The 25,786-nt window shown below is 40.9% G+C and overlaps 1 protein-coding gene across 1 annotated transcript in view; it reads left to right on the forward strand.

The window, feature by feature from the left end:
* The window catches only part of TENM3 (teneurin transmembrane protein 3), a 608,874-nt gene extending 592,237 nt beyond the window's left edge, over positions 1 to 16,637 (forward strand). The window contains exons 28-32 of the mRNA XM_071556284.1: positions 85 to 320; positions 4,639 to 4,935; positions 6,142 to 7,753; positions 9,651 to 9,781; positions 13,076 to 16,637. Coding sequence (XP_071412385.1) covers positions 85 to 320; positions 4,639 to 4,935; positions 6,142 to 7,753; positions 9,651 to 9,781; positions 13,076 to 13,831 — 3,032 coding nt within the window. The 3' untranslated portion in view covers positions 13,832 to 16,637. The remainder of the gene's footprint in view (positions 1 to 84; positions 321 to 4,638; positions 4,936 to 6,141; positions 7,754 to 9,650; positions 9,782 to 13,075) is intronic.
* The last annotated feature ends 9,149 nt before the right edge of the window (positions 16,638 to 25,786 follow it).

Below are 25,786 nucleotides of genomic sequence, written 5' to 3' on the forward strand. Positions count from 1 at the left end.
TGAACATACTGCATAAAGTGTACAGAAGAAAGGCAGAGTCTTAACCCATGCAGGTAACTTGTAATTCTCTTTTTGGTCTTTCAGATCAGTTAAGAAATAGCTACCAGATTGGTTATGATGGTTCCCTGAGAATCCTGTACGCCAGCGGCCTGGACTCACACTACCAGACAGAGCCACATGTGTTGGCTGGCACTGCCAACCCAACCATGGCAAAGAGAAACATGACCCTCCCAGGAGAGAACGGGCAGAACCTGGTGGAGTGGCGATTCCGGAAAGAGCAAGCCCAGGGAAAAGTCAATGTGTTTGGCCGAAAGCTTAGGGTAAGCACACAAGCATGTGTGGGGTCTACTGCATTCCCATTAAGGAATGAGGAAATGTAAATACGTGCCTGTAGGTACTGCCATCCAACAACCACAGAATATTTACCATAGACAAGCTGACTGTAGATGTGGAAGTACTTGTTTTTACTACTTCATTTGTTTGCTGTTTTTACTTATTAATTGCTCTTTTCTGTGGAATTTAAACTGTTGTTTTTTGTTTCTGGTACTGAATTGACTGAACTGATTTTGAATTTGGTTTTAAATTATCCTACCATAAATTAGTGCAATCCCTGGATTTTTGCTGCAAAGAAGACAAATGTAGAAAAAAGCAGTGACAAAATATATTGCCAGTAAATGTGCTCATATCTATGACACTTCCACTGTGTTATATATATGAAGTATTTAACATTACAAAGTACACTCTCAAGTACTCCCTTGATCTTCTATCTTGTTCCACCCACTACTAGTAGTCTTTCTAAAGAAATTAATTAGGAATTACATCATTCTCCCTTAACAATCTTCTGTCAATCTTGCCTTTGTTCAGACTGGTTTTATTATTGTTTGATAAGCTGGTTTTGTCCCTGGACCTGTGTGTTTGGTTTGTAGGCTGGTCTTAGGCAAAGGTCCTGACAGTCCTCTGCATGAAAGCCTTTTCAGAGCCATTGTACTGAGGGTCCCTTAAAGGTCTCAAACAAAACAACTTGTAAGAACTCTGTCTCAAGGGATGCACCCAAAGTAGACAAGTAACACAGAAAAGGGAGCTCACAAGAGTTTGCTCTGTCTCCTCTTGAGACCTGACATGCGCTTTCACATTACGTCTTGAATCTCTCTGCAAGGCACAGCAATATATTCCTACTCCTGATTGAGGAATCACAGACAGATTTCATGCTTTTCACTAGAAAGAAAAACAGGAGCTAAAGCAGAGCAGGCTAGATGGAGAACTAAATTACTGAAATGTAGCAGGACAGTGGGTAGGGACTGTCAGAAGACTCAGTTTTGTGTCATTAAGTGTTTCCTCACTGAAAATTTTCTCAAGTGCAATTTTTAATATAATGAAACCCAGAGGTTTCAAAATGTATTTGGAGCAAGGTTGTCTCAGACACATTCAACTTTTCTGTAAAAGCACTTTGGTAGCAGAGCTGTTGTTAAGAAGCACTTCAGTTGAAGGCAGTGCTTTAGCTGAGATATGTTACTCCAGCCCATACTGCCCAGTGAAAGCAGCTGTATCACCAAAACTCATCTCTATTCTAATTGCTGACTGTATTATGAGATTATGCAAGCACAGCCAAAATTTCACCAAAAGCTCACGTGTTTGAATCCAAGAGCTCTGTCAGCAATATCTGAAAGCATAAAACTGGCTGGAGCACAAGGCATTTCCTTTCTTTCCCCTCATATCCTGCCCTTATACAGAGGAGACAAATGGGAAGGGAAAAGCAAGGGATGTTATTATCCCACTTAGCAGCTCAGGCGGTGAGACAGCGGGATTAAGTACTTTGTTGCAATTTCCACCGGAAGGATGTGCTTAGCCAAGAAATTAACCACAATTGCCTGAAGTCTGTCTTAACCATAAACCATCCTTCTTTCCTTGCTAGTTTACAAATCAGAAGTGCCTATTTTAATGACAGTGTCTAAGCCCAAGAGATAGACAAGAAAAGTAATAAAAATAATAATGAAATGTAAAATAAGGAAAGGGAGATGGAGAGAAAGGGAAGGAAAAGATCAGAGAAGCAAAACAGTCAGTGAGATGCAAAGATGAGTGCAAGCATGTGTGGGAGAGACTGAGAAATAAAATCTGGAGAAAAAGAAAATTTAAGGATGAATTTAAATAAATGATCTAATATTAAATGTTGGAAAAATTAAACAAAAACTACCTGAAATTAAAGAAGTAAAAAAAAATTACAAAAAGGAGTTGAATGGGAATATTTCATATTTTAAGTTTAACTTACTTCTAGAATCAGTTTAGTAACATTAATTTTTTAGATTATATTTAAATAATACTTGATGGCACATTAAATAGGTAAAGTAACTATTCTGCATCTGCTAGACTTTATGTTCTTTACTAGGAGGCTTCAATGAAAATATGATTTTTTTTTCCCCTAAACTGATAGTGCAGATTCCTCTCATGCCAGTGCTTTCAAATTAAAAATGAGAAAGGTAATGTACATAAATAGACAGAGTAAAACTGAGCATTTATAAGAATTTTCCTCATATTTGCCTGTAACCTATCACCAGCACATTAATACCTCTTATACCAATGTGCTGGTTTAAAGGTAAACCGGCAGGAGAAATGGACCCACCACAAGAGAGATTGTAAGTCAGAGTTACAATTTGATGAAAGATATTACCATAAATACACTGACACAAAGGGAAATTGCTTTCAACTCACAAAGCCCAGCAGTATAACCCAGGGTCCTAGGGCACAAACCCAAAGGGATTTGTTAGCCCTTGTACTGATACCTGTGTGGTTCCCCCAAGTCCAAAGCAAAAGGAAGTGAAACAACCTGTTGGTGCAGGTGATGGCTGTAGTGTGGTCGAGAGTGGCAGTCATAGTCTAGTCAAGAGTGGTGGTCTCCTCCTGTCAAGGTCCTGCTGCTACTCTAGATCTGACAAGTGATTCCTGAGGTCTTACCCACCACTTATGTACCCTCAGGGAGCACCCAGTCCCTCCCCCAGGGTGGGGACTTACACAATGGGTGATTAACTCTGGAGCCATGGGGTATTTCTGAACTGTTGATGGCCCATTAGCAGCCACGTCCCCCCAGGCTGGGTGTGAAGGTGATAATGACTCCCTGGGCAGCTGCTGCAAATGGTACAGTGTTCTTGGGAAATGAATAAAGGGGGTAGAATACACAGCTTTGATCACCCCCACACAGTGACAACTGGTCCCACCTGCTGAACTAGGACAACCAATAACAAAGAATGTAATTTATATTGATCTTTTAGAAGCTTATTGGCCCCCGGGCATGAGTACCAACATCCATGGTTTATGGATTTTTGAATATGAAGGCCTGAAAAATGCAAAAATCCTCCAGTCATTTCATTAGTCAGGATATCTATTCTCTTGTTCTTTTCTAAATGTTATTTAGTGATCTTTTTTCATCTCTTTGTAATGGATGTATCAAGTACTTACAAATGGGTTTTAACAATATTCTTAATACATGTAGCTCTATGTCCATTTCTCCCCTACTTCCTTTATGTTAGCAAAATACATTGCTGAAAAATCTGAGTTATCAGTGTTTCACCCCACTTGGAATAACTTTAAAATGATACAGCAGAAACAGAAATGGTTTACAGATGAACAAAGAAATCCTCAAGGCCTGTTGCAGAACACTAAAACACAGGTCAGTGTTGAGGGGAATGGAGAAGTGCAAAGATACTGATCTAAGAAAAGAAAACCAGACATAAATTAAAAAATGAGAGCTGATTCAATGAAACTGAAAAGTTGGCATATTTAGAACACTAAAAGGTAGGGAGGCAGGGAGAGATTTCAATGTAAAAGTATTTCACAGAAATCACTATCCACCACTGTAGTATAAATACCAATAATAAGGTTTTCAGCATAAATGTATCTAGGTTAAGGCTTTAATTTCCAATCAAAATAGTTATAAACTTCAAAGCATTTTTAGCTTTTTTAGTGATTCAGTAGTTTTCCAGTCATTTATGGCTATAAGCTGGTCAGTTAACTAGGAGAAAGACATAATTCTCTGCTAAGGATTTCAGCCTCATAAATATGTTGCAGCAGTGGACACTACACTGAGTTAAACTTCCATTTGATCCAGAAGAGGAAAGTCTATGTCCTGAGAACTGCTTAACTATTTGAAAATCCAACATGCTTTTGAAGATCTTAGTTTTGTATTTGCCATTTTGAAAAATACTTACTGTGAAGGACTGGGATTCAATTCTTTTTAGCATGACTGTTATGAACTGGAAAAGCAGTTGCTGGGAATATATTTTGACAATAATTTGCTAGATATACTTTAGACTGCCTACAAAAGATGTAGTTTGTTCATTGAAATGGCCCCATTTATTACAGAAGTTTTCAGTGCACATCTTTCAGTATTTTTTAACAGTTAACTAAGCATCAAGAAAAAACAAATTGCAACAAATTCTGAGCCATCTCTTCATATAATCAGACCTTTCAAAGTAGATACTAATATAGTGCCTTACATTTATATCAAGAAGTTGCTAAAATAATTTACGCATACAGCAAATCAATCACTGTAAATGGTATTTAAAGAATAGCTAGCTTTGTGGAAATTACAGGTGGCTAGGGTTTAAACAGCATGATTTATTGTGTCATTTTGTTTACTTTACAAAGGTTAATGGCAGAAACCTCCTTTCAGTTGACTTTGATCGAACCACAAAGACAGAAAAGATCTACGATGACCACCGTAAATTTCTGCTGAGGATTGCCTACGACACATCAGGGCACCCCACGCTGTGGCTACCAAGCAGCAAGCTGATGGCTGTCAATGTCACCTATTCATCCACAGGGCAAATAGGCAGCATACAGCGAGGGACGACTAGTGAGAAAATAGAGTATGATGGACAGGGGAGGATAGTATCCAGAGTGTTTGCTGATGGGAAAACCTGGAGTTACACATACTTGGAAAAGGTAAAGGACATTCAGGTTTTAAAAAACGCTTTGAATTTACTGAAATTGTGCAGCATCCACTGTTGCATACAAAGCAAAAATAGGTAATAGCAGCACATTTCAATTATTCTAAGTATCAACATGTGATTCCAAGGGGAATGTTTCATTCCACAGATATGTAATCATGCTGTAGCTAATCACTAGGAATTGATGTGTTTTTAAATTATTTAGGCCACTGACTAACAAGAAGCATCTGTATTTACCTTTTATCTTAACACTTAAAATAAGGTACAGGGACTATCTGCAATTCAATTCAGTTGAAAATAATTTGTTTGCAAATGCTTTGCTGTTGTGGGGTTGGGGGTTTTTTTCACTACCAAAAAGAATTCTAAGTAGTTACAGCTATCAATTTGTGCTTGCTATACATTGTAGCATCCAAATAAGCAATAGGCAGAAGATAAGGAATCTTCATTATATCTAACAATTGCTCAATGATAGCTCTCGTCCTACAAGTATCTATGAAAATCGTCCTTGTGAGATCTCATGTCTGCTATGTGGAAGGAAAATCCATTTCTTTCTAGGGTTTAAATGTATTTCTGTTGAAGCTGTTGCTCAGCAAACACTGTTTACTAGTTACTGCAGACATAATTTAATCAAGACCTATGATACATAATAGTCATACATCAGAAAAATGTCAGAATAATTCCATGTAGCTCCTTTTGATATGAATAATCAAACAATTATTTTGTCTATGTCTCAAAAGCTTACAGAACAAGAACACAGTATTCAGAGATCTCAGGCTATTCAAATTCTTCAAAATCATCTTTAATTGTAGGGAAGAAATTGTATCTCCCATATGTTGTTCTCCTTGTGAGTTAATGGCTCTAAGACAGTATTGCTTCTTCCAATATTAAACATGACTTATCTGAATCCATTGACAATCTGCTGTTTAGCTGTGAGTGCTTGATAAAAGAGTGATACAGTCATAACAAGTAGCAAATTATGAATGTGGAACTACTAATTACAGAACCCCTTACAATTAAGCACACAAGTAAATTAGGTAGGGAGATGTTAACAACATGTAAGGTCAAGGATAACTCAGTTAAAGAGGAGATAATTTTCTCAAGTGGGAATGTCATGTTTTTGTGAACAAATAGTATCGTATGTGGCAGGAGGGGAGGTACTGCAGCATTTGTCACATAGTAAAAATCTGTTCTTAATTTTCAGTCAATGGTTCTTCTGCTTCATAGCCAACGGCAGTATATCTTTGAATATGATTTGCTGGATCGGCTTTCTGCTATCACCATGCCCAGTGTTGCTCGTCATACCATGCAGACTATCCGCTCCATTGGCTATTACCGGAATATATACAACCCCCCAGAAAGTAATGCTTCTGTTATAATGGACTACAACGAAGAAGGGCAGCTCCTGCAAACTGCTTTCCTGGGGACAAGCCGAAGAGTATTATTCAAGTACAGACGGCAGACCAAGCTCTCAGAAATTTTATATGATAGTACAAGAGTTAGTTTTACTTATGATGAGACAGCAGGAGTCCTGAAAACAGTAAACCTCCAAAGCGATGGTTTTATCTGCACCATTAGATACAGACAAATTGGCCCATTGATTGACAGACAGATTTTCCGCTTTAGCGAAGACGGAATGGTAAATGCCCGATTTGACTACAGCTATGACAATAGCTTCAGAGTGACTAGCATGCAAGGTGTCATCAATGAAACCCCATTGCCTATTGATCTCTACCAGTTTGATGATATCTCTGGCAAAGTTGAACAGTTTGGAAAATTTGGAGTTATATATTACGATATTAACCAGATCATTTCAACAGCTGTAATGACGTACACAAAACACTTTGACGCACATGGCCGCATCAAGGAAATTCAGTATGAAATATTTCGGTCATTAATGTATTGGATTACGATTCAATATGATAACATGGGACGAGTGACGAAAAGAGAAATCAAGATTGGGCCATTTGCCAACACCACAAAATATGCTTATGAATATGATGTAGATGGTCAGCTCCAGACAGTTTATCTGAATGAAAAAATAATGTGGCGATACAACTATGACCTGAACGGCAACCTCCACTTGCTCAACCCCAGCAGCAGTGCCCGTTTGACTCCACTTCGCTATGACCTGAGAGACAGAATAACTCGACTGGGGGATGTTCAGTACCGATTAGACGAAGATGGATTTCTGCGTCAGAGGGGTACTGAAATCTTTGAATACAGTTCAAAGGGCCTTCTTACTCGAGTTTATAGCAAAGGCAGTGGGTGGACAGTGATTTACCGCTATGATGGACTTGGACGAAGAGTTTCCAGTAAAACTAGCCTTGGACAGCATCTCCAGTTTTTTTATGCAGACCTTACTTACCCAACCAGGATAACTCACGTATATAACCACTCAAGTTCTGAAATCACATCTCTTTACTATGATCTGCAAGGACACCTTTTTGCCATGGAAATTAGCAGTGGAGACGAATTTTACATTGCATCAGACAATACGGGGACACCACTGGCAGTTTTCAGTAGCAATGGTCTCATGCTTAAACAAATTCAATACACAGCTTATGGAGAGATCTATTTTGACTCCAACCTCGACTTCCAGCTTGTGATTGGATTCCATGGAGGCTTATACGACCCACTGACCAAGCTAGTCCACTTTGGAGAAAGAGATTACGACATCCTGGCAGGCCGGTGGACAACACCTGATATTGAAATCTGGAAGAGAATTGGGAAGGATCCAGCTCCTTTTAATTTGTATATGTTTAGAAATAATAACCCAGCCAGTAAAATACATGATGTAAAGGATTATATCACAGGTAAGAGAAGGTGACTTGATGGCAGCTGGGGATGCTGGACCTATACACTTGCAATTTAGGAGGAGTGAGATTGTAAGGTAGCAAGGATGGGCAGGGTCCTGCTGTGACCATTTTAACTCATTAACATCACAGAAAATATTCACTCAAAGTTGGTTGATATTTTCCAGGGTAGGCTTTTGCAAGACTGCTAATATAAGTTGCCAGTAAGCTCCAGGGCCAGCACAAAGTAATGAGTACACAACCAGGTGCAGGGAAGAAGGAGTAGGATAATATAGAAAAAGGAGTGTGAACTTCTTGTGCAGCAACAAAAAGATGCTAAGGTGCCACTTCTTCTATACCTAAATTCCTAGGGAACCTGTATGCTTTTTTTGTGGTTCTAGAGTTAGTGATGTGTAGTGTTTTCCATTACTCTATAAACCAAAAATCTGATTGCACATCACCAGAATGTTATGAAAAATGTATGGCTCAGAGACATTGATTTTTTATATTTGAATAGACATAAATAATCTAAAATATTTTACACAGACATCACCAGACTACAGGAAGGGCTCAGCCTCACTCACTTAGGAGCTGTGAGACTACTACTCAGAAGAGCATCCTGGGAATCAAGTGGGTTTGCATTAATTCAACAAGCAGCAGCTATTAAATGGGTTGCTAACAGGTTGCCTGGGAGTAAGGATAATAACAGACCTTAGAATCTGTCCTCTTTTAGCAGCACATTCTGTAGGGGATGCAGTTGCAATCAGATTCTTTGTGGCATTGAAAATTACGCACTTAGTTCAGGAATAGTCCTCAAAATACAGTTTGGGTTCTTTCCTTAACATCTTTGATGTGTGAAATATATAGACACACATTGCTTATATAACATTATTATTACAATTAGTAATTTGGCTGACTGACAGTTTTAGATGTAGAGCCTCATGAGGCATTATCACTTCTTTGAAAATGTTAGAAATTATTTTAAGATAAATATTTTTTATTCTTTTAACATTTGGAACATTTGCTTCCTCATTCCCCCTATTTAGTTTTCTTAAATAAAAATTACTAGACTTGGTAAGGAGCACTTTGCCAACCTCTGAGCTTAGTATTCATGAAAGATAGGGTAGAAAGACAGGAACAAGGCAAAGCACTCATTCTTGCCAAACAATTGTTAATTAATTGCTAGCATCACCTAATTTGTTTATTTTTAACAGAACATCAAATGTATCATAAATAATGTTATCTAATGCTAATTTAGTATCCTGTCTGCTTACTGATGCAATTGTAATACATTTCATTAGCTTTTAATTTCTTCAGTCCAACTTCATCTTGAAGAGGGAGAGATTTCTCTTGAATCAACATAAAATCTCTGCCAAATCATTTAAAAGGTAATTGACCACATAGGTGCTGTTTCAGGGGTAATTTGAAGACATTACAATAACACATATATACCAAAAGGACAAGATGTGCCCTGCAGTACTTTTTTTTTAAGGTATTGATGATGAAGGTGCAACATAAAGTATCTTTAGCCTGATCAAGAAATCCCAGTTAGTTTAGGCTATATTAGCAGGAAATCTCCCTTAAATTGCGCTCCTGTAATTTTTCTGGAAGTCGTTGAGACCTTCAGAATCACTGAAGCCTGCAATGCCTTTCACCTGAGCCTAGTGCAGCTCTTATATAGAACAGATACTTCCTTGTAAGTTTAGAACTGCAAGTTTCCTGTATAGGCTTGTTATTCCAGCTGTAGCACAAATCTAAATCCATAAATATCAAAACAAAGACCATTGAAAATTTTTAATGTTACAGAAGAAAATCAACTATGCCAAAAACTATTCCATGTAAAAATGGTATGATTGAAAAATAAAGAACAATTCTAATATTTTTCTCTCTCTTTTTTCTTTTAATAATTCTCTTTCAGATGTTAACAGCTGGCTGGTGACATTCGGCTTCCATCTGCACAACGCCATTCCTGGTTTCCCTGTTCCAAAATTTGATTTAACAGAACCTTCTTATGAACTTGTAAAGAGCCAGCAATGGGAAGACATACCAGTAAGAAACAAAACTAAACATACAAATGGAACAAGACAATGTTTCCTTCTATTCAGATCATATTAGGCATGAAAAATTCTGATAGCAAGTGTTACTTGCTAGGTTAAATCTGAACAGTACCTTTATCTACTTTCAAAAGAATTTAAGAAATTACAGGTGAAGTTTTTCCTTACAGATCTGCTAAGTTAGGTACCATTTTAAATAAGCTTTTGTTTGCTTTCAGCAATAATAAAAATGCAAAAAGACAATAATCAATGAAAAGAAGCTTAGGACCCTTTAAAGATGTCTAATTTTCATAGCAGAAACTACAGAGATTAGATTTGTACTAACACTCTACTCTGCCTGAAGGCAGAAAATGAACACTGTAGTGAAAAATAGACTGTGAAATAAACAAAAGAACAGGTGATATAAATTATGCATACCAGGCACCATTACAATTTTACTTCTCTTTAATATTAATCGTGCATTATGGACACCATCTTTTATATGTAAAGATAAAATACTGAAAATGAAAATTCCTGAGGGGTAAAGTCTATTATATTACATAAAACCAAAACTCCAGGTGCTTATGAAGTTCTTTAGGAGCAAAGAAAAGAACTTTCATCCTGAAATCCTGCTACAGTTTTAAATTAAAAAAAAACGTGGAAGTAAAATCTAAATCTGCTATTTGAGAAAATTATATTTACAAGTTAAACTTACTCAGAGATCAAAGATTTATGCCCTCAAAAATTCTGTAGTTCTCAGTTAAGAAGACTTAAGAGACATTTAAATGAGTGATCCTAGTGTGATCAGTCAAAACCAGATCTCTTTTTAGAAGAATCATGATCAAAAATGTTTCAATACTAAAATTATATGATCTTAAAGAATCTGCAACCTAATGTTGCAGATTAAAAAAAACCTTAGAAGGGTGTCCCAGCAGAAGGGAACATGCAGGAAATTACCAGCTTTTTTATTATTATTATTTTATTTTTAATAGCAAGGAATTGAGTAACAGGAAAAGACCTTGGAGCACAGCATGAGAATAGTGTCTCCCATGAGCAGTAGAAGCAGTGAAGGAGGAGCATGGCAAGTGCTCCGGGCAGGTGGTTGTACTGGGAGATGAGACCTGTCATCAGGCATGGCTGTGAAGAACTATCAGACATTGTTTATTTAGATCCCAAAGGCTAAGAATGAAATTATCCACTAAGAGCAACAAAGGCACATGAGGAAGAGAACCAGTTTGGTCAAAGAGATGAGAGCAGACAGCTAGTTGTCAAAAATCTTCAGGACAGAGCTCAGTAACATGAGGAGTGCCAGGGGCATGTGACATGACAGAGCAAGAAAGGAGTGAGAGGAAAACAAAGATTCAAAATTTCTCAGGTAGGAAGAAGCTGCTACTCCATTACTCACTGCTGAACAAGCAAATGCAATGGGGAAACCCAAGTAAACACAGAAACCACTTAATATTGTGAAACATTCTGGAGTGAGCCAGCTTTAAAGAGCTCAGAGGATACATGTTAAAAACAAATTTTGCTGTCTACCATGTATTTTGAGCTCAGTAGCTTTCACGTAGGATTTACAACAGGTGAAATCCATACTTATTAGCAAGTGCAGACAGGAATTTGCCACATTCAAGATATTTGAGAGTTCAAGTCAGTTCATGATTCCTTCAGAACTGTCATCTCCAGGAAAGCTACCCTCGGTGGCAGAGCGGAAAAGCTTTTGCAAATTCTTTGCCAGACTTTGATTAGCAGCAAGGCTGATTTAAGGTTGTATGAGTCTTAATAACTCCTGGTTGGTCTCCCACCCTGAAATTTGAGAACACAAAAGAGGCTTTTGACTCATTGGTCAGCAGTGTATCACATGATTTAGGTAAAACTTTACTGATGACAGAGGGGGCCAATTGGAAGTTAAACTGGATCATCATCAGAAACTAAATACTCTTTTTCAAAAGTGAGGCCAAAGCTATTTAAATCTTTCTCTCTGTTTCCTGCTGAGACAACTGCTAGGGCATCAATACTAGCTCATTCACAGCTTTTTGCTGTTAAGACCAAAGGCGAGACAGATCAGATGCGTCTGTTCTACACAGCTATAAGGCCTCATCCCAGACACAGCTGGCCCCATCATTTGAGCTGTCCTGCTATCTGGCTGCACTAGCCAACCATTCCTGCTAGCTGCCTCTGCTCTTTCGGCTGTTCTGGCTAACCAGACCAGTTATGCAGGTAATCCCCATTTCCCAGCCATCCTCTCTTCTAGCAAGAGTGCATCTGGCATAGCAGGCTACATACAGCTCTTCCTTGACAGATTCTCCTATCCCAGTTTTTCCACTAGAGTGGCCTGTTGGTTCTTTTCATTCATTGCCCCTTGTCTTTGCTAGTTATCAACAAAACACTGCTGTGTTCAGGGTTGTACCTGTATGAAGTTCTTGAGGAAAACCTCTGTTAGGCAGCAGGCTGATACCTGAAGGGAAACAGAAGCTCACACAGCTGCACTGGCCACAGCCTTTTCACACATCCCCTTTTATCAGTTTCAGCAAGTATTTGCAAGAAAGGGCATCAGTCCTCACTATTCCACCTCACTGGTATGTACCATTTTCTTGCCTCTCTTTTACTGTAAAGATGAAGACAGGCTGAGAGAGTTGGGGTTTTTCAGCCTGGAAAAGAGAAGGCTTAAGAGTGACCTAATTGTGGCCTTCCAGTACCTGAACAGAACTTACAGGAAAGATGGGGCAAGACTATTTACAAGAGCATGTAGTGACAGTACAAGGGGAAATGGGTTCAAATTGAATAGAGAATAGGTTTAGATTAGATATTAGGAAAAAATTCTTCACTGCAAGGGTCATGAGGCATTGGAACAGGTTGCCCAGTGATGCTGTGGATGCCCCATCCCTGCAGGTATTTAAGGCCAGGTTGGATGGGGCTCTATGGAACCTGGTCTGTTGAAGGTGTCCCATGGCAAGGGGGTTGGAACTAGATGATCTTTAAGGGCCCCTTCCAATCCAAAACATTCTATGATTCTGTGATTAAGTACCGACATTGCAAGCCTGTCCTATGCGGCCCAATAAGTAGCCTCTGAAGTTAAATCTGATTTTTAGGCAGATTCTCAGGGAGACAAAGAGTAAAAGCAGAGAATATTAGCAAAATTGTCTTGTAACACAGCATAACAAGCAGTATGTAGATCTAATTAACTCCTTGGCACTGTCAGTTGTGGCATATCCTGTTGTCGTCCATGGGCAACACACCAAGAAAGCCTGGCTGTTTGGCATTTAGAGGGCTACAGATGGCTGGTAAAACTTCTGTCTGTTCTTGTTTACAGCCAATTTCTGGAGTGCAACAACAAGTGGCGAGACAAGCAAAGGCTTTCCTTTCCCTGGGAAAGATGGCAGAAGTGCAGGTCAGCAGAAGGAAATCCAGTGGAGAAAAGTCGTGGCTGTGGTTTGCCACAGTGAAGTCTCTGATTGGGAAAGGGGTGATGCTTGCTGTCAATCAAGGCAAAGTGCAAACAAACGTGCTCAACATTGCAAATGAGGACTGCATAAAAGTGGCAGCTGTTCTAAACAATGCTTACTACCTAGAAAACTTGCATTTCACCGTGGAGGGAAAGGACACGCACTATTTTATCAAGACCACCTCCCCTGAGAGTGACCTTGGGACGCTGCGGCTGACGAGCGGGCGTAAGGCCCTGGAGAATGGCATCAATGTCACTGTTTCCCAGTCCACCACTGTGGTGAACGGCAGGACTCGTAGGTTTGCCGATGTTGAAATGCAATATGGTGCTTTAGCGGTTCACGTCCGCTACGGCATGACACTTGATGAGGAAAAGGCCCGAATACTGGAGCAAGCCAGGCAAAGAGCTCTTTCCAGTGCCTGGGCCAGAGAACAACAGAGAGTAAGAGATGGAGAGGAAGGTGCCAGGTTGTGGACAGAAGGAGAAAAGAGGCAGTTGCTAAGTGCTGGAAAGGTACAAGGATATGATGGGTACTATGTACTCTCTGTGGAGCAATATCCAGAATTAGCAGACAGTGCTAACAATATACAGTTCCTCAGACAAAGTGAGATAGGAAAGAGGTAACACACTGGCTTTGCTCAGGCTGCCAAAGAGACTGTGTACCAGTGTCTTCTAAAAAGGAGACTAAACTGTTTTGCTGCATTACTACTTGAGCCTAAGCTTACATCTTTGCTCAGATTTTTTCTGTAGCACAATCCAGACTCTGTCACGAAAAGAGCGCCTTCCAGAAGAATGATACTGCTAATGACAAAACATTTTTTCTCAATGACCTTAAAGGTGATCTGCTTTAAAGAATATGTTTACATATGCATACCGCTGCACTCCAGTTGGACTGAAAAGTATTTAAAAAAAAAAAAGAAGAAAAAAAGAAAAGGCCTACAAATTTTGCAACAGGCTGTCCGTTCCTTTGAGGCACTGTATTTAATTAAGATACAGACCCATACAGTGTTTTCAAATATTACTGAATTGTTGACCTTTGCTTACAAGAAGTAGTCTCTCTCTTTCTCTCTCTTTCTCACTGCATAGGATGTGGTATATATCTGTTAATTTTAAAACGTGGGGCAAAAATTACTGTTTATAGACAACCCAACTGCTTTAAACTGTGCTGCTTTCTAAAAGGACATTGGCACAAGTGACTTATGCTACCATGGGAATTTAATAATGGATTTTACAATGCTAACATGGTTTGCCTTGGGGGGAAAATGGCAAGTAGAATCCTTGTTGCATATAAGCAAAGGAAACCCTGATTTTTTTGTAAATTATGTGAGACAAGTTGTTTATGGATTTTTATATGAATTACAATTTACTGTACATCAAATACTAGTCTCAGAGGAGTTAATTTATGTAAAGTGTTTAAAAAAGTTTATACTTAAAAATAAAATGATAAAAACATGTGCTGTGTGTGATTTTTTTTAAAGAAAAAGGAATTGCACCTTTTATGTTATAGCTGTACAGTATAAAGGATTATATTGTAGAGATATAACAGTGATTACTAATGTCCAAAAGTGTTAATATTTTTGTATTATGTTTAAAGCTGTGCATCTATCACTCTGCTGATAGGATGGGGCACTCCACAAAGTGGCTGGCTGACTCAGACCACAGCTCCCTCCCCTCCCTCTCCTGGCCAGTGTCACTTCATCAGTCATTGCTAGAAGGCACAGTAACCAAATAAGTCTTATTTATTATGATGGAAGACTTTAACAGGTTGGGTTTTCCTTGTCTTTTTCCAGCCCTAATGTAATAAACAGACATTTATTCATACCAGGTGAGGTTTCTGTTGTTTTTTTAGAAGCTTTGTTTCACAATGGAGAGAATAGTGTCTCAGGTGCTTGGCAAATTGTATGTAGAAGAAGAAGAGGAAATTATGTAGTTTCATCCAGTTATGTCAACTGTCTTCTGTATAATACAGCTCTTTTAGATGTTAATAACTCCAGATAAGAAGTGTACCTCTGACCTGATGCTACGGAATTGCTCTTTAGGCAGGCAGGCTGTTCAGTAGGTTCATCTCCTGGCCCTCAGCTGGCAGATCAACTCTCATTACTGTGAACACTGAACCTGGGGATGGAGAGGAAGGTCCAGTTCTAGTGCCTAGTCTGCATCTCCACACCACTGCATAGATTTGGCATGCTCTGCTCCAAGGCCCAGTATATTTGTTGCAGGACAGAACTGAAGTGTGCAGCTGGTTCCTTGTAAGAAGCCTGTGGTGGCATCTATGGCATCTGTTCTACATCTTGGCTGAAACCATTCTTAGAGCTTTAGTCTCACGAGCACTAAATTCAGCCACAAAAATATTTTTAAGATGAGACAAAATTGGGGGGTTTTGATGTTCATTGAAATATACACAGTATTTCTACCCATGTATTATAATGACAGAACATAGTAAGTGAACGTGTTAACTATGAATGGTTCAAGTGGATGTAATAAAAATAGTTTTCTAACTGCTTTGTATTCTGAGAGTCTATGGTATTGCATACTCTAAATTGCACATTAGAATTGTTTGATAAACAGATTTGAATTTCTCCCAGCCAAGTCTCAACTGAATCTACAGTATCAGTGACATTACTGTATGTGTGTATTTGGTAGAGCATACAGAATTAACTACACATATAATGAATGCTAATCATCTATTAGAATGAAAGCACAGATTAGTTGTTAGTATTTTTACCCTTGAAGTCGAGGGCCCTAAATTTAGCGAGGATGGTATGTCAGACCCCAGAGGCATCACTGATCTACGTATTATTTTTAAAGATGGAAAATGCTAGGTGTTTGCAGTTCTGTTGGGTGGCTCTTCCACAGCACTGTATTTAGTTAGCATGCTGTTAAGTGCTCTCTGTTGAAATAGGCTCATATTCTAAATTATGTCCAATGTTTCTGTTCTGTTTGAATATGAAAAGCTTGTATAACATGTCAACATTGAAATATATCTTCTACTTGACGCGTACCAGTTCCTTCTCCTTTGTTCTGGCACCAATAAACAACAAATTATAGTATCTGTTGGTGATCATTTTAGATACAGTCAAATCAAGCCAATTACTAGCCTTGTTAGTAGATATAATGAGCCTATTTCTTGCTGAAAAAGACTTGTGATCTGGACATGCTCCTGCAGGAAATAGTGACCTTGGGGAATATAAAAACAAAAGATCTTTTTAAAGAAAAAATAAGCATAAGTAAAGAAGCATATTACAAAAATAAGAAAAAACAAAAGGAGATTCTAAGTATTTTAGACAATGCCAGTCAAAAATGCTATCCTGATATTTTGAGATGTATATTTCGTCTGATTTGTATTGTTCTTTTAATTTGCCTTCTTAACTTTATATGTGTCCTGAATTTTCCACAAATTGATAACTATAGATTGCATCTAGGCTTTCCAATAAAAGCCAACCCAATGTGTGTGTGTGTGTGTTTATATTTGTTTTTCTAAAAAGCTGTATGTCAGATATTGCATCTGTGCTACTGCTTTTCTCGTATTGAAGAAGAAAGCTGATCCCCTTGCACTGGTATCGATTCATTCCCTTCACAGTTGGCAGTATCTTTTTTGACTCTGTCCAATGGCCTCATCTGCTAACTCAGCAAAGTGAATTACTCCATGGGATCCCTCAGGTGGCCTACTTTAGAGAAAAAATTAAATATACCTCACAAAGCCAAATCTTTTCCAGATAAGGAAAGCCAAAGAACAAAAAATCACTTAGAACTGTTTTCTTTCATATCCTCCTGAGTAAAAATATGACAAAAAGTATTTGATTATAAAGAATTAGGTTGGCACTGGTAGTTACATATATACACAGAAAAGATCCTTCAATCTGCACGTAGGTCCACTTTGCAGAAACTGCTGATTTCGGCACTGCTCTATGTCAAGAGACTGCTTTCATTTTAGTTGGAACAGGTAGACTTCACCACACTTACTCTGTAATGACAACCTTGAGCTGGTAACATGTTGATCCAGCACTAATCAGGTCACTGCTTAGATAACTGTGGCCTAATTTTGTTATTTAAAAAAAAAAAGCCAGTAAGAAATCTTTGTATGTTCACACTTGGGAGGTGAGATTTGCATTTGACAAGGGAGGAAAAAAATGCCAGTTACCACTGCCACTCTTCTGAGGCACTTTTAAAGTGATGGCTGAAAGGCTGTAAGAGAAAAAAAACACTGAATAAAGTAACAGTTAAAATCATCTATGAGAGAATAGGCTGCATTTGCAGAGAATCAGATGACAAAATGTCTGAATTCTGCATTGGGGGAAAAAAAAGCTGAAAATGTCGATACCTTGGTTTACTTGCTAACTCCAGAATGGCATGCTATGGTTATACATATGGTCAGCTTGAGAACCTTTAAGAAAAAGAGACTAGTGCACAGTTCTCTGGGGATGGCAAAGCAGAGACACTTATTAGAAACAGCTCCTAAGCAGCTTACTAGAAGCTGCCAGGGTTAAAATAAGCCAAAGCAGAGAGCATCATCTCACAACATAAACTGAACATGTACACAGTGACATCATACCCCTAACTGCAAGGCCACATCCAAACCCACTGAACTGATCAGCTTCTCATCTACAGCCAATTAGTGCTAAGGACTAAATACACAATGCTTACAAAATGAAATTGATCTTTGCAGACACAGGTTGCTGGGGCTAAGTGATCCAAAACAAAAAAAGACAAAATGAAAACCAGTTAATTGATGGGTATGTGCCAATTTTTCCCCCTGGGAAAAAAAGAACACATGGTCTATGGCTATCATGCTAACAGACAGAGCTTAAGACCAGTTTTTAGCTTTGTAGCAGAGTGACAAACATGAGAAAAATTTAACTCTGTGAGTGCCTAGGCTAGACCTATTTAAAAATTCAAAACACTAATAATAGATAAATCCCTGCTTGTTCCCCCAGCCCATTTTTTCAGCAAGAGTAACATAAATAATGATGCCAGAGCTTAATTAAGTGTGCCACAAAAATCTGAAAAAACAGAGCTTGTCTGTTTACATATCCCAGGAACCTGCATATTTGTTACCAATCACTAAAAATGTCTCAGGCCTTTCAGGGTGAAGAGATGGTGGAAAGGTTTTTTTGTCATGCCACCTCCTAATCACAAGACAGCAGTGGCTCTTGCAGTTGGCACTGTGAGGGGGATAGAGGAACATGCTGTCTAGCGCTCGGCATGGTCTGCCCTGGTTTAGTAGCCAGATGTGCTGGGGATGGCGGAGGAGGGAGAGTGGAAGGGAGGTGACCTGTCATTAGGTGGTTTGACATGCACAGTGTGAGTGAAGTCACACAGTACCACACAAGTATTGGCATGAGGATTATCTTAACTGCACTATTCTTTGTACACATGCCTTAAAAAAAAAAAAAAGAAAAAAATTAAAAACAATCCTGGCCTGATTTGTAGCATCACAAATGCCAACTGCGTGCAATTCTGAGCCATGCAAGGATGACATAAAATGCACCAGTAAGTAAAGATAAATAGACTAAATATTGGTCCCCACTTCTAAACAAAGCAAGCTAAAACAGTAACACCATCCCTTTCTTTACATACATGAGATTCTTATATGTCATTTAGAAGGTAAAGAATAAGCATAATAAGATGGCAGCTCATTAGAGTGTCATGTTTTCACAGAACCTATTTTATTGCAGGTAAATTCTCTTGCTGTTAATTACTATAACTTCCTAGGTAAATTGAGCAAACCTTTTAATTTACCAAGTTAAAATTCCATCACTGACGAATATAAATTTCTAGACATGCATACAATATTTTTTCTTACTATGAACTAGAGTTAATAGTTCCCACAAAGCTGTCTTAATAAAGCCTTTTGGGATTCAGGAGGAAAAGGAGGAAATTCAGAACCAAAGAACAAGGCTGAAAGGCGACAAGTTTCAACTAGCTCTAGTTACTCAATCACACTTAAGCTGTCTCAGACAGCATGGTGAGTGCCATGCATTACAGAGGCAAGAGGGAAATTGTTCTCCCAAAACAATAAAGTATTTCCAAATTCCAAGCCCTGGAATAATTTTTAAATTGAAATTACAGGAATAGCTATGTAATGAACCAATTAACCTTACAGCAATAATAATTTTTTTTTTTAAAGTATAAGGAAGTGTAAGAGGAATCAGTTAAGAATTCAGACCTGAGAGCAACTAGAGGCATGATACAAATGCTGTGGAAAACTCCATCCACTGCTTGTAGATAAGAATTACTGTGGCAAAATGAGCTGGGGAGACCATAATACCAGGAACCAGATGCTAATGATCAACTTCCATAATGATGGGGAAGCGCACATAAACAACAAAAAACAACACCCCACCCCACCCCCCAAAAACATCAGTGACACCAGTATCTGCAGATGACAAAAATTAATGGAGTGGCAAATAATGGCTAGGACAGAGCAGTCATACAGAACAATATGAATCATTCGCTGAAGTGAGCCCATTCAAACAAGATGCGTTTCAATACTGGCAACTCCAGAAGTAAAATACCTTGAAATAAGAAATGCAAACCTTGCTATGAAAGGTATGTAGCTGCCTACAAGAAAGCAGTGACTGGAAAAGATTGAGCAGTGCATAATGGATAAATAACGCATTGTGAGATTCCAGTACAGTAGTGGTGGCAATGAAGAGCTCTTAGGGGTGGAGAAGCTTAATGAGATTACTGGCCTTGTTAAACAAGGGAAATATGAAGGCAGCGTTATCTTTAAACGGTGCCAGCAATAGCACTTTTGCATACAGTCCTTATGCATGCATCTTGAAAACGCTCTTAAAACCCTGGAGAGAGAGCAAAAGAAGACATCACACATAAATCTGAGTCTTGGCAAAAAAAAAAATCTTGCAGAGAGAGATTTTAACAGCTCACCACCACCACCACACCCTCCCTACACCAGCCCTCCTCCCCCCCCAAAAAGACACAAAAGGGATTCATGACAATAGTGTTTAAATGCCTTCACAGAAAAAAACCACAAAGTGCTTCTGAACAGAAGGAGGGAAGAGGAAGCAGGTGGGAATGCAATTCTGATAACTATAGGAGAAGTAGTTTCCAGAAGCTTTTGACAAAATGGGCAGCTATTTGGAATTACATATAATGGATGGAGGTGATGGGAGTTTAAACCAGATGACAGCACCATTCGTTTAGCTGCACAGGAGACATCAAAGTGAAACTTTTCTAACTGTGGTAAACGCTAGGCCAGGGGGTTTGGGTTTGTCTTCTCCTTATCACCTGAAGCCAATAAAGATATACTCTAAGTCCCAAGTCGTTAAAAGGAGACTGCAAGGCTAAGGCACTTTAAAAACATCCCCTGGTTTCCACAGCAGAGATACGTTGTTCTATTCCCTTTTACAGCAGCTGATTACTAAAACAAACCTCCTCGGTCTCTAGTAACATAGCCAACTTGCCACATTTATGTCTCCAAGGCACCCAGAGGCAAGTGTTCAGGTGGGAAAAAAAAAAAAAACCTTTGTCTTTGCCAACGCTGACCGCACAGTACCCTGAGCGCAGGTTGCCCTCAGTGTCCGACGCTCCCTCCCGGGTGTTCCACGCTCCGCTGGCCCCGGTGCGGAGAAAGCACCGGGCACAGCCGAGCTGCTGCCCTGCCTCACCCGGGGGGGCAAACTGCTCCCTCCGCGTCCTGGCCCGCCTCATAGCGAAACTCATGCCGAAGGGAAGGGATTGAAAATGCGCTCCCACCGCAAACATGCCGCTCCCCGCCCGGGCACGGCAACCGGCACCGTATCCGCGCCGGGACAAACACCGGCTCCACCAGGAGCGGGGCCCCTTCGCCATCAGCGAGTAGGGCCCTCAGCCCCCAGGGCGGCAGCGCAGCCCGTGGGCAGGCGGCCCGGGGCCCGAGGGCAGGCGGCTCAGGGGCCGGGGGCTCGAGACAGGCGGCCCGGGCGGCACAGGCGGCCGCAGCCGCTCCGCTCCCCGCCCGGCACCTGCCGCCCTCCCCCGGCCCCGGCACGCGGCGCCGCCCGCGGCTCGCGCGCCCCCTGGCGGGCAGGGTGGGGGGGCCGGCGCGCGCCCGCCGGGACTCTCGGCCGCCATTTTATCGGCCCGGTGGGGCCCGGGGTTCCAGCAATAGGAATGAATCAGCCATTCAATAAACAAATAAATGAAACACACATACATACTGCCCTTAAAATCCCGTGCACCCGCAGCATGGCGCCCGGCTGACCCGAGCGGAGCAGGCATGTGTCGCTGGGCTGCTGTGGCCTCCTGCCCCTCTGCGGAGCCCACGCAGAGCGCCATTCCCACGGGCAGGGTGCAAGGAGCAGGTGCTCCACAGGGGCAAGAGCTGCAGTGGGTCCCCGTGGTGCTGCCACCCCAACGCAGGGCACTGCAGCAAGGCTGGGTGAGGAGCACGCTCATACCACCTGGTTCGTTTTCAAACATGGCCAAAGGGTGCCAGCCTGACGACTGGTGCATCCACTCAGTAAAATACATGGGGCTGTTTTTCGTTTTTAACTAAACAAAAAGTATTTACAGATGGCTTTCACCTGCAGCCAGTAACATGAAACAGCCAAAGGGACAAGTGCTCCAACCCAGGAGAGCGTGACATCCCCACAGCATGGCGAGGGGACGCTGCCACAGCCTCAGCCCCGAACTGGGCCAGCGACTGCAGGGGAACAGCCACCCACGATGGAGGGGAAGGGCTGGGGCCGGGCCAGGATGGAAAAGAAGGGCTGGGGTCAGGCCAGGAGGGAGGCGAAGGGCTGGATCCGGCACTGCACACCAAAACACGTGTGTGCATGTGAGCCTGCAAAGATAATTTGTGGGTTTTGCGCCTCAATAAATCAAGACAGACGCCCCTATAAATTTTGCTCCTTGGGAAGAAAGAAGAAGGGCAAGAACTGCATGGAGCAGAGAACAGGGCTATTTTTCTTTTCATTGCCAAGAGCACATCAGTGACACAGTGCTGTGCTGGGTCAGGCCTTCACCCTCTGCTAAGCTAATACCAACAACTTCTTCATTTAAAGGGCAGATAGTAACAGTGGGGCCCCCTTTGCATTATTCTGCCTTTCTTTCTGCCCATTGCAATAGCAGTAGCCTCTGAAGGAGCTGCACTAATTAGTTGCTATTACACTTCTTGGGTGGCTGGAAGAACATACTGCCTCTGACCTCATGCTTTGCAATGTACCTTAACAGCTTATTACTGCTATTGCATGGCAGCAACGGTTCATTTTATAGTTACTTTGAAAGAGCCATTCCTCTAGTCCTGAAGAATAATCCAAGACTAATGCAGTCTCTCCAGAAGACTGCTGTTAAACTGTCTATAACCAATGTCCAAACACTGCACAAAGCTGTTTCATTTGCTTAACATCGACTCACTAGCAATTAATATGCCCGACATAACAGCACACTAGAAGACCCATAAAACCTCTAGCAGTAGGGGAGTAAAATGATTATAACTTTTTTTTTCAATAATACCAGACTACAGTTTGAGCACTGTAATCTTTTCAAAGCAAGAAGCTGAGCTGCATCTGAACAGCTGTTGTTTACTGAAGCAATAATTAGCAATGAACAAGTCAAAATACCCGCTCCCTTCCGTAGCAGCTCAGCGGACACTTGCACCCTGTGCTTGGAAGCAGAGACGCTCTCAGCTTCATATGGAGACTATACTTAATTAAAATCTCACCTAACTAACTTTAAAAAAGGAAATATTTATAATGGCAGCGTCAGCCAGCCTTATGCATACAAGTAATCCCACTGAACTCCTTGTGAGGTGTGAGGCACACACCGCAGCTCATACCAGGTATCCCTAAAACAGTAGTTTTCAGCTGATGGACAGGACACGCTGCAGGTCGGGAATAGAATATTCTGCAAATAAGGTGTTACGCACAGTCCTGCTTAGTGTGCCCGACTGGCTTCACACAAGGTCAAGCTGCTTCCTGCTCCTGGGACTGAAACCTCTGGGAAGCGTGTCTGCAGAGCCATTTGTCATGTCTGCAGGTATCCCGGCTTTTTAGCTTAGTTTGACAGAGCAGTCGACCAGAAGTAAGAGAAAGGAGGAGGGCTGCAGAAGACAAGGGAGCAAATCTGTAGCCGTGTTGAAGATGGGCCTTTGAATTACACACCAGGATGAAACTAGAAATTTCTGTGTTCTTCCATCAGTGGGAAAATCAGTGGGGAAAAAGCAAGCCATCCCACAGTAGCCCCTTGTGTCTTGATTAGGGCTTGCATATGAGCACGTATGAGGTTCCAGCCAGGAGTCTGAGCCTGAGTGTTACATGGTGTCAGCTCACATGGTAACCACCTTTTAACTGGCAGCAGCTGTATATGTACACATCCCTCTGAGACTGAATGAAAACATGGGTATACATCCCAGGTAAGGCTCAGAATTTAGGGTGTCAAATGAGGTTATAGCTAAACCATTCTAATGGCCTGGTACTGTCCAAAGGGATAGTCATATGCCTTTCGCCCACCTCTTCCCAGCCAAAGCCTTCCATCACTTGTGCCACTACTTGTGTGCATCTGAACGTGTTGGGAGCCACTCTGAGGACCTAAATGCCCTCCTTCTCAGAGATTCATTCTGCATGGGTCTGATCTCTCTGGTATGCCTGTAGGCAGCATGAGAGGAGCATCACTTCTCTCCCCAAGTGAGAGGATAGGAACAGGCAGGCAGGCTTGGTGTGAAAGGGAGACAGGAGCAGGACATCACCGACCAGAGTCAGTTTAACAGCTGTCCCATAACAGTTTCAGTCACATGTTCCCTCTGTGGCCCAATAAATATTTAATTACTTAGTTAAAGATGAAACAGAATAAACTAAAGACTGAGAAAGCCATATCTGATGCTAGTAGCATCCTGGATCACTCACCATCTGAGCATTAAAGCTGGAAGTTTAAGTCTCCGGGCTCTCAGAGCACTGGAAGCAGTCTCCAAGGACCTGGGGAGGGCTGCCAGCTGCACCAGGGGAAGCGGGATGCTCCACAGACAGGCATCTGCCTTGCTCCAGAGATTCCTTCTCCTGCATGAGAAGACTTGCCTGCCAAAACTGATAGGTACATTTCCACTAACAGTTGTCAAATCAGTGGCTTCTGACTAGAGAAAATAAAAACATTTTGACAGAAAATGCCTGACCAGCAGTACACAATAAGGCAGAAGCTGACTTGTCTCATTACACCTGTAGTGCCTTAGAGCTCCCTTTTCTGGATAGTCCTTTTGAGAAGGAGCTCTGATGTTAGAGACACAGGGAATTGGGACAGTCAGTCATGAGCTTGAGGAGTTTCAGTTATGTGAAAGAAAATATACTTAAAAGTTAAATAGTTTGTCAGAATTACACTTTTTTATATTATTAAGTGATTCCTAGCACTTTGGTCATTGGGAATTCACCTAGAGTCACTAAGCTAGTTAAGAAAAAAAAAAAAAAAACAAGCAGAAAGCCAGTATAGACCAGACAACGAACCAGTACAATTTGACTGGATGAGCTCAGCAAAGTAAGAAATGGCAAACAGTGAGCATGATTTTAAATGACATCTTCCAGATTTAGATGATAGGAACCTAATTGTCCTTTCAGCGAACTTTGCCACCCTGGAGCTTCAACTGCAGCAGTTGTCATTTTAAAATAAACATGGTGATATTTACATAAATGTAAATAAAATCAAGCCACAGCATGCCATATCTTTCAGGTCTATTAAGACATACCACATGTGGTGCTGTGAGTCACAAGGCCAAATGAGTTCAACAACCCAAGAAATAAAACAGTGCCCTCAAGGTGGCTGGCCTGGGGTGTTATTAAACAGCAACCTACAGTATCTGAAAGAAGGAATTTGAATTTCCTTATTCTTGTTGGCATGTGCATAAATCACTGGAACTCAGTAAAGAAACCATTGTTTTTCCAGAGTTCTTTTCTCAGTCAGTGCAGACCAGAAACACTGAGCTGCAGATGTGATGCTAGGTGAAAAAGGGAGATGCAGAGCTGATAACCCATAGCTAAAAAAGGCTGCTGAGCCTGGATCTTGCAGCCCACACATTGCATCTGATCACATTGTGCCTTAGCCCACCAGAACATGCAGCCAGGGGGGCTCAAATAAAAGCTTATCTATACACAGAAGGTTCAAGATGTAAAGGTGCTGTAGGAATTCAGGTGTACAAGCCCCTTCAAAAGGTTCATACAGGTTCATCTGCTGTGACTAATGGGATTTATACAACCTGTGATCAAAACAGTCCCATTGCCAAAACATTTGTACTGTAAAAAATTTGTAAGACCAATTAGGATATGACAACCATTCTACTGAAATTTCTGGATAGTGTTGCAGGGTTAAGTTTAAAAAAAGACAAACCCAAAGCCAACTGCATATTACAGTAAAAACCTGCTATTACTTATCAGTTAACTTGAACAGTACAGTAGTTATTGGTCAGATATATCCCAATTCAATATCCCCACCACAAAACTGCTTGTGTAGCTTATCTTTTTAGTAGGGAGGAGAGGCAGAGGCTGCAGAGGTGATGGCTTGAGCAGCATAACCTTGGCTTTCTGCTGTCTTCCAGACCAGAAGCCTCTGGCACACAAAGGGAAAAGGCACTCAGCTTTGCTTGCTGCCCAGAATGAT

The sequence above is a fragment of the Pithys albifrons genome, chromosome 5, assembly GCF_047495875.1.
Source record: "Pithys albifrons albifrons isolate INPA30051 chromosome 5, PitAlb_v1, whole genome shotgun sequence".
Taxonomy (NCBI): Eukaryota; Metazoa; Chordata; class Aves; order Passeriformes; family Thamnophilidae; genus Pithys; species Pithys albifrons.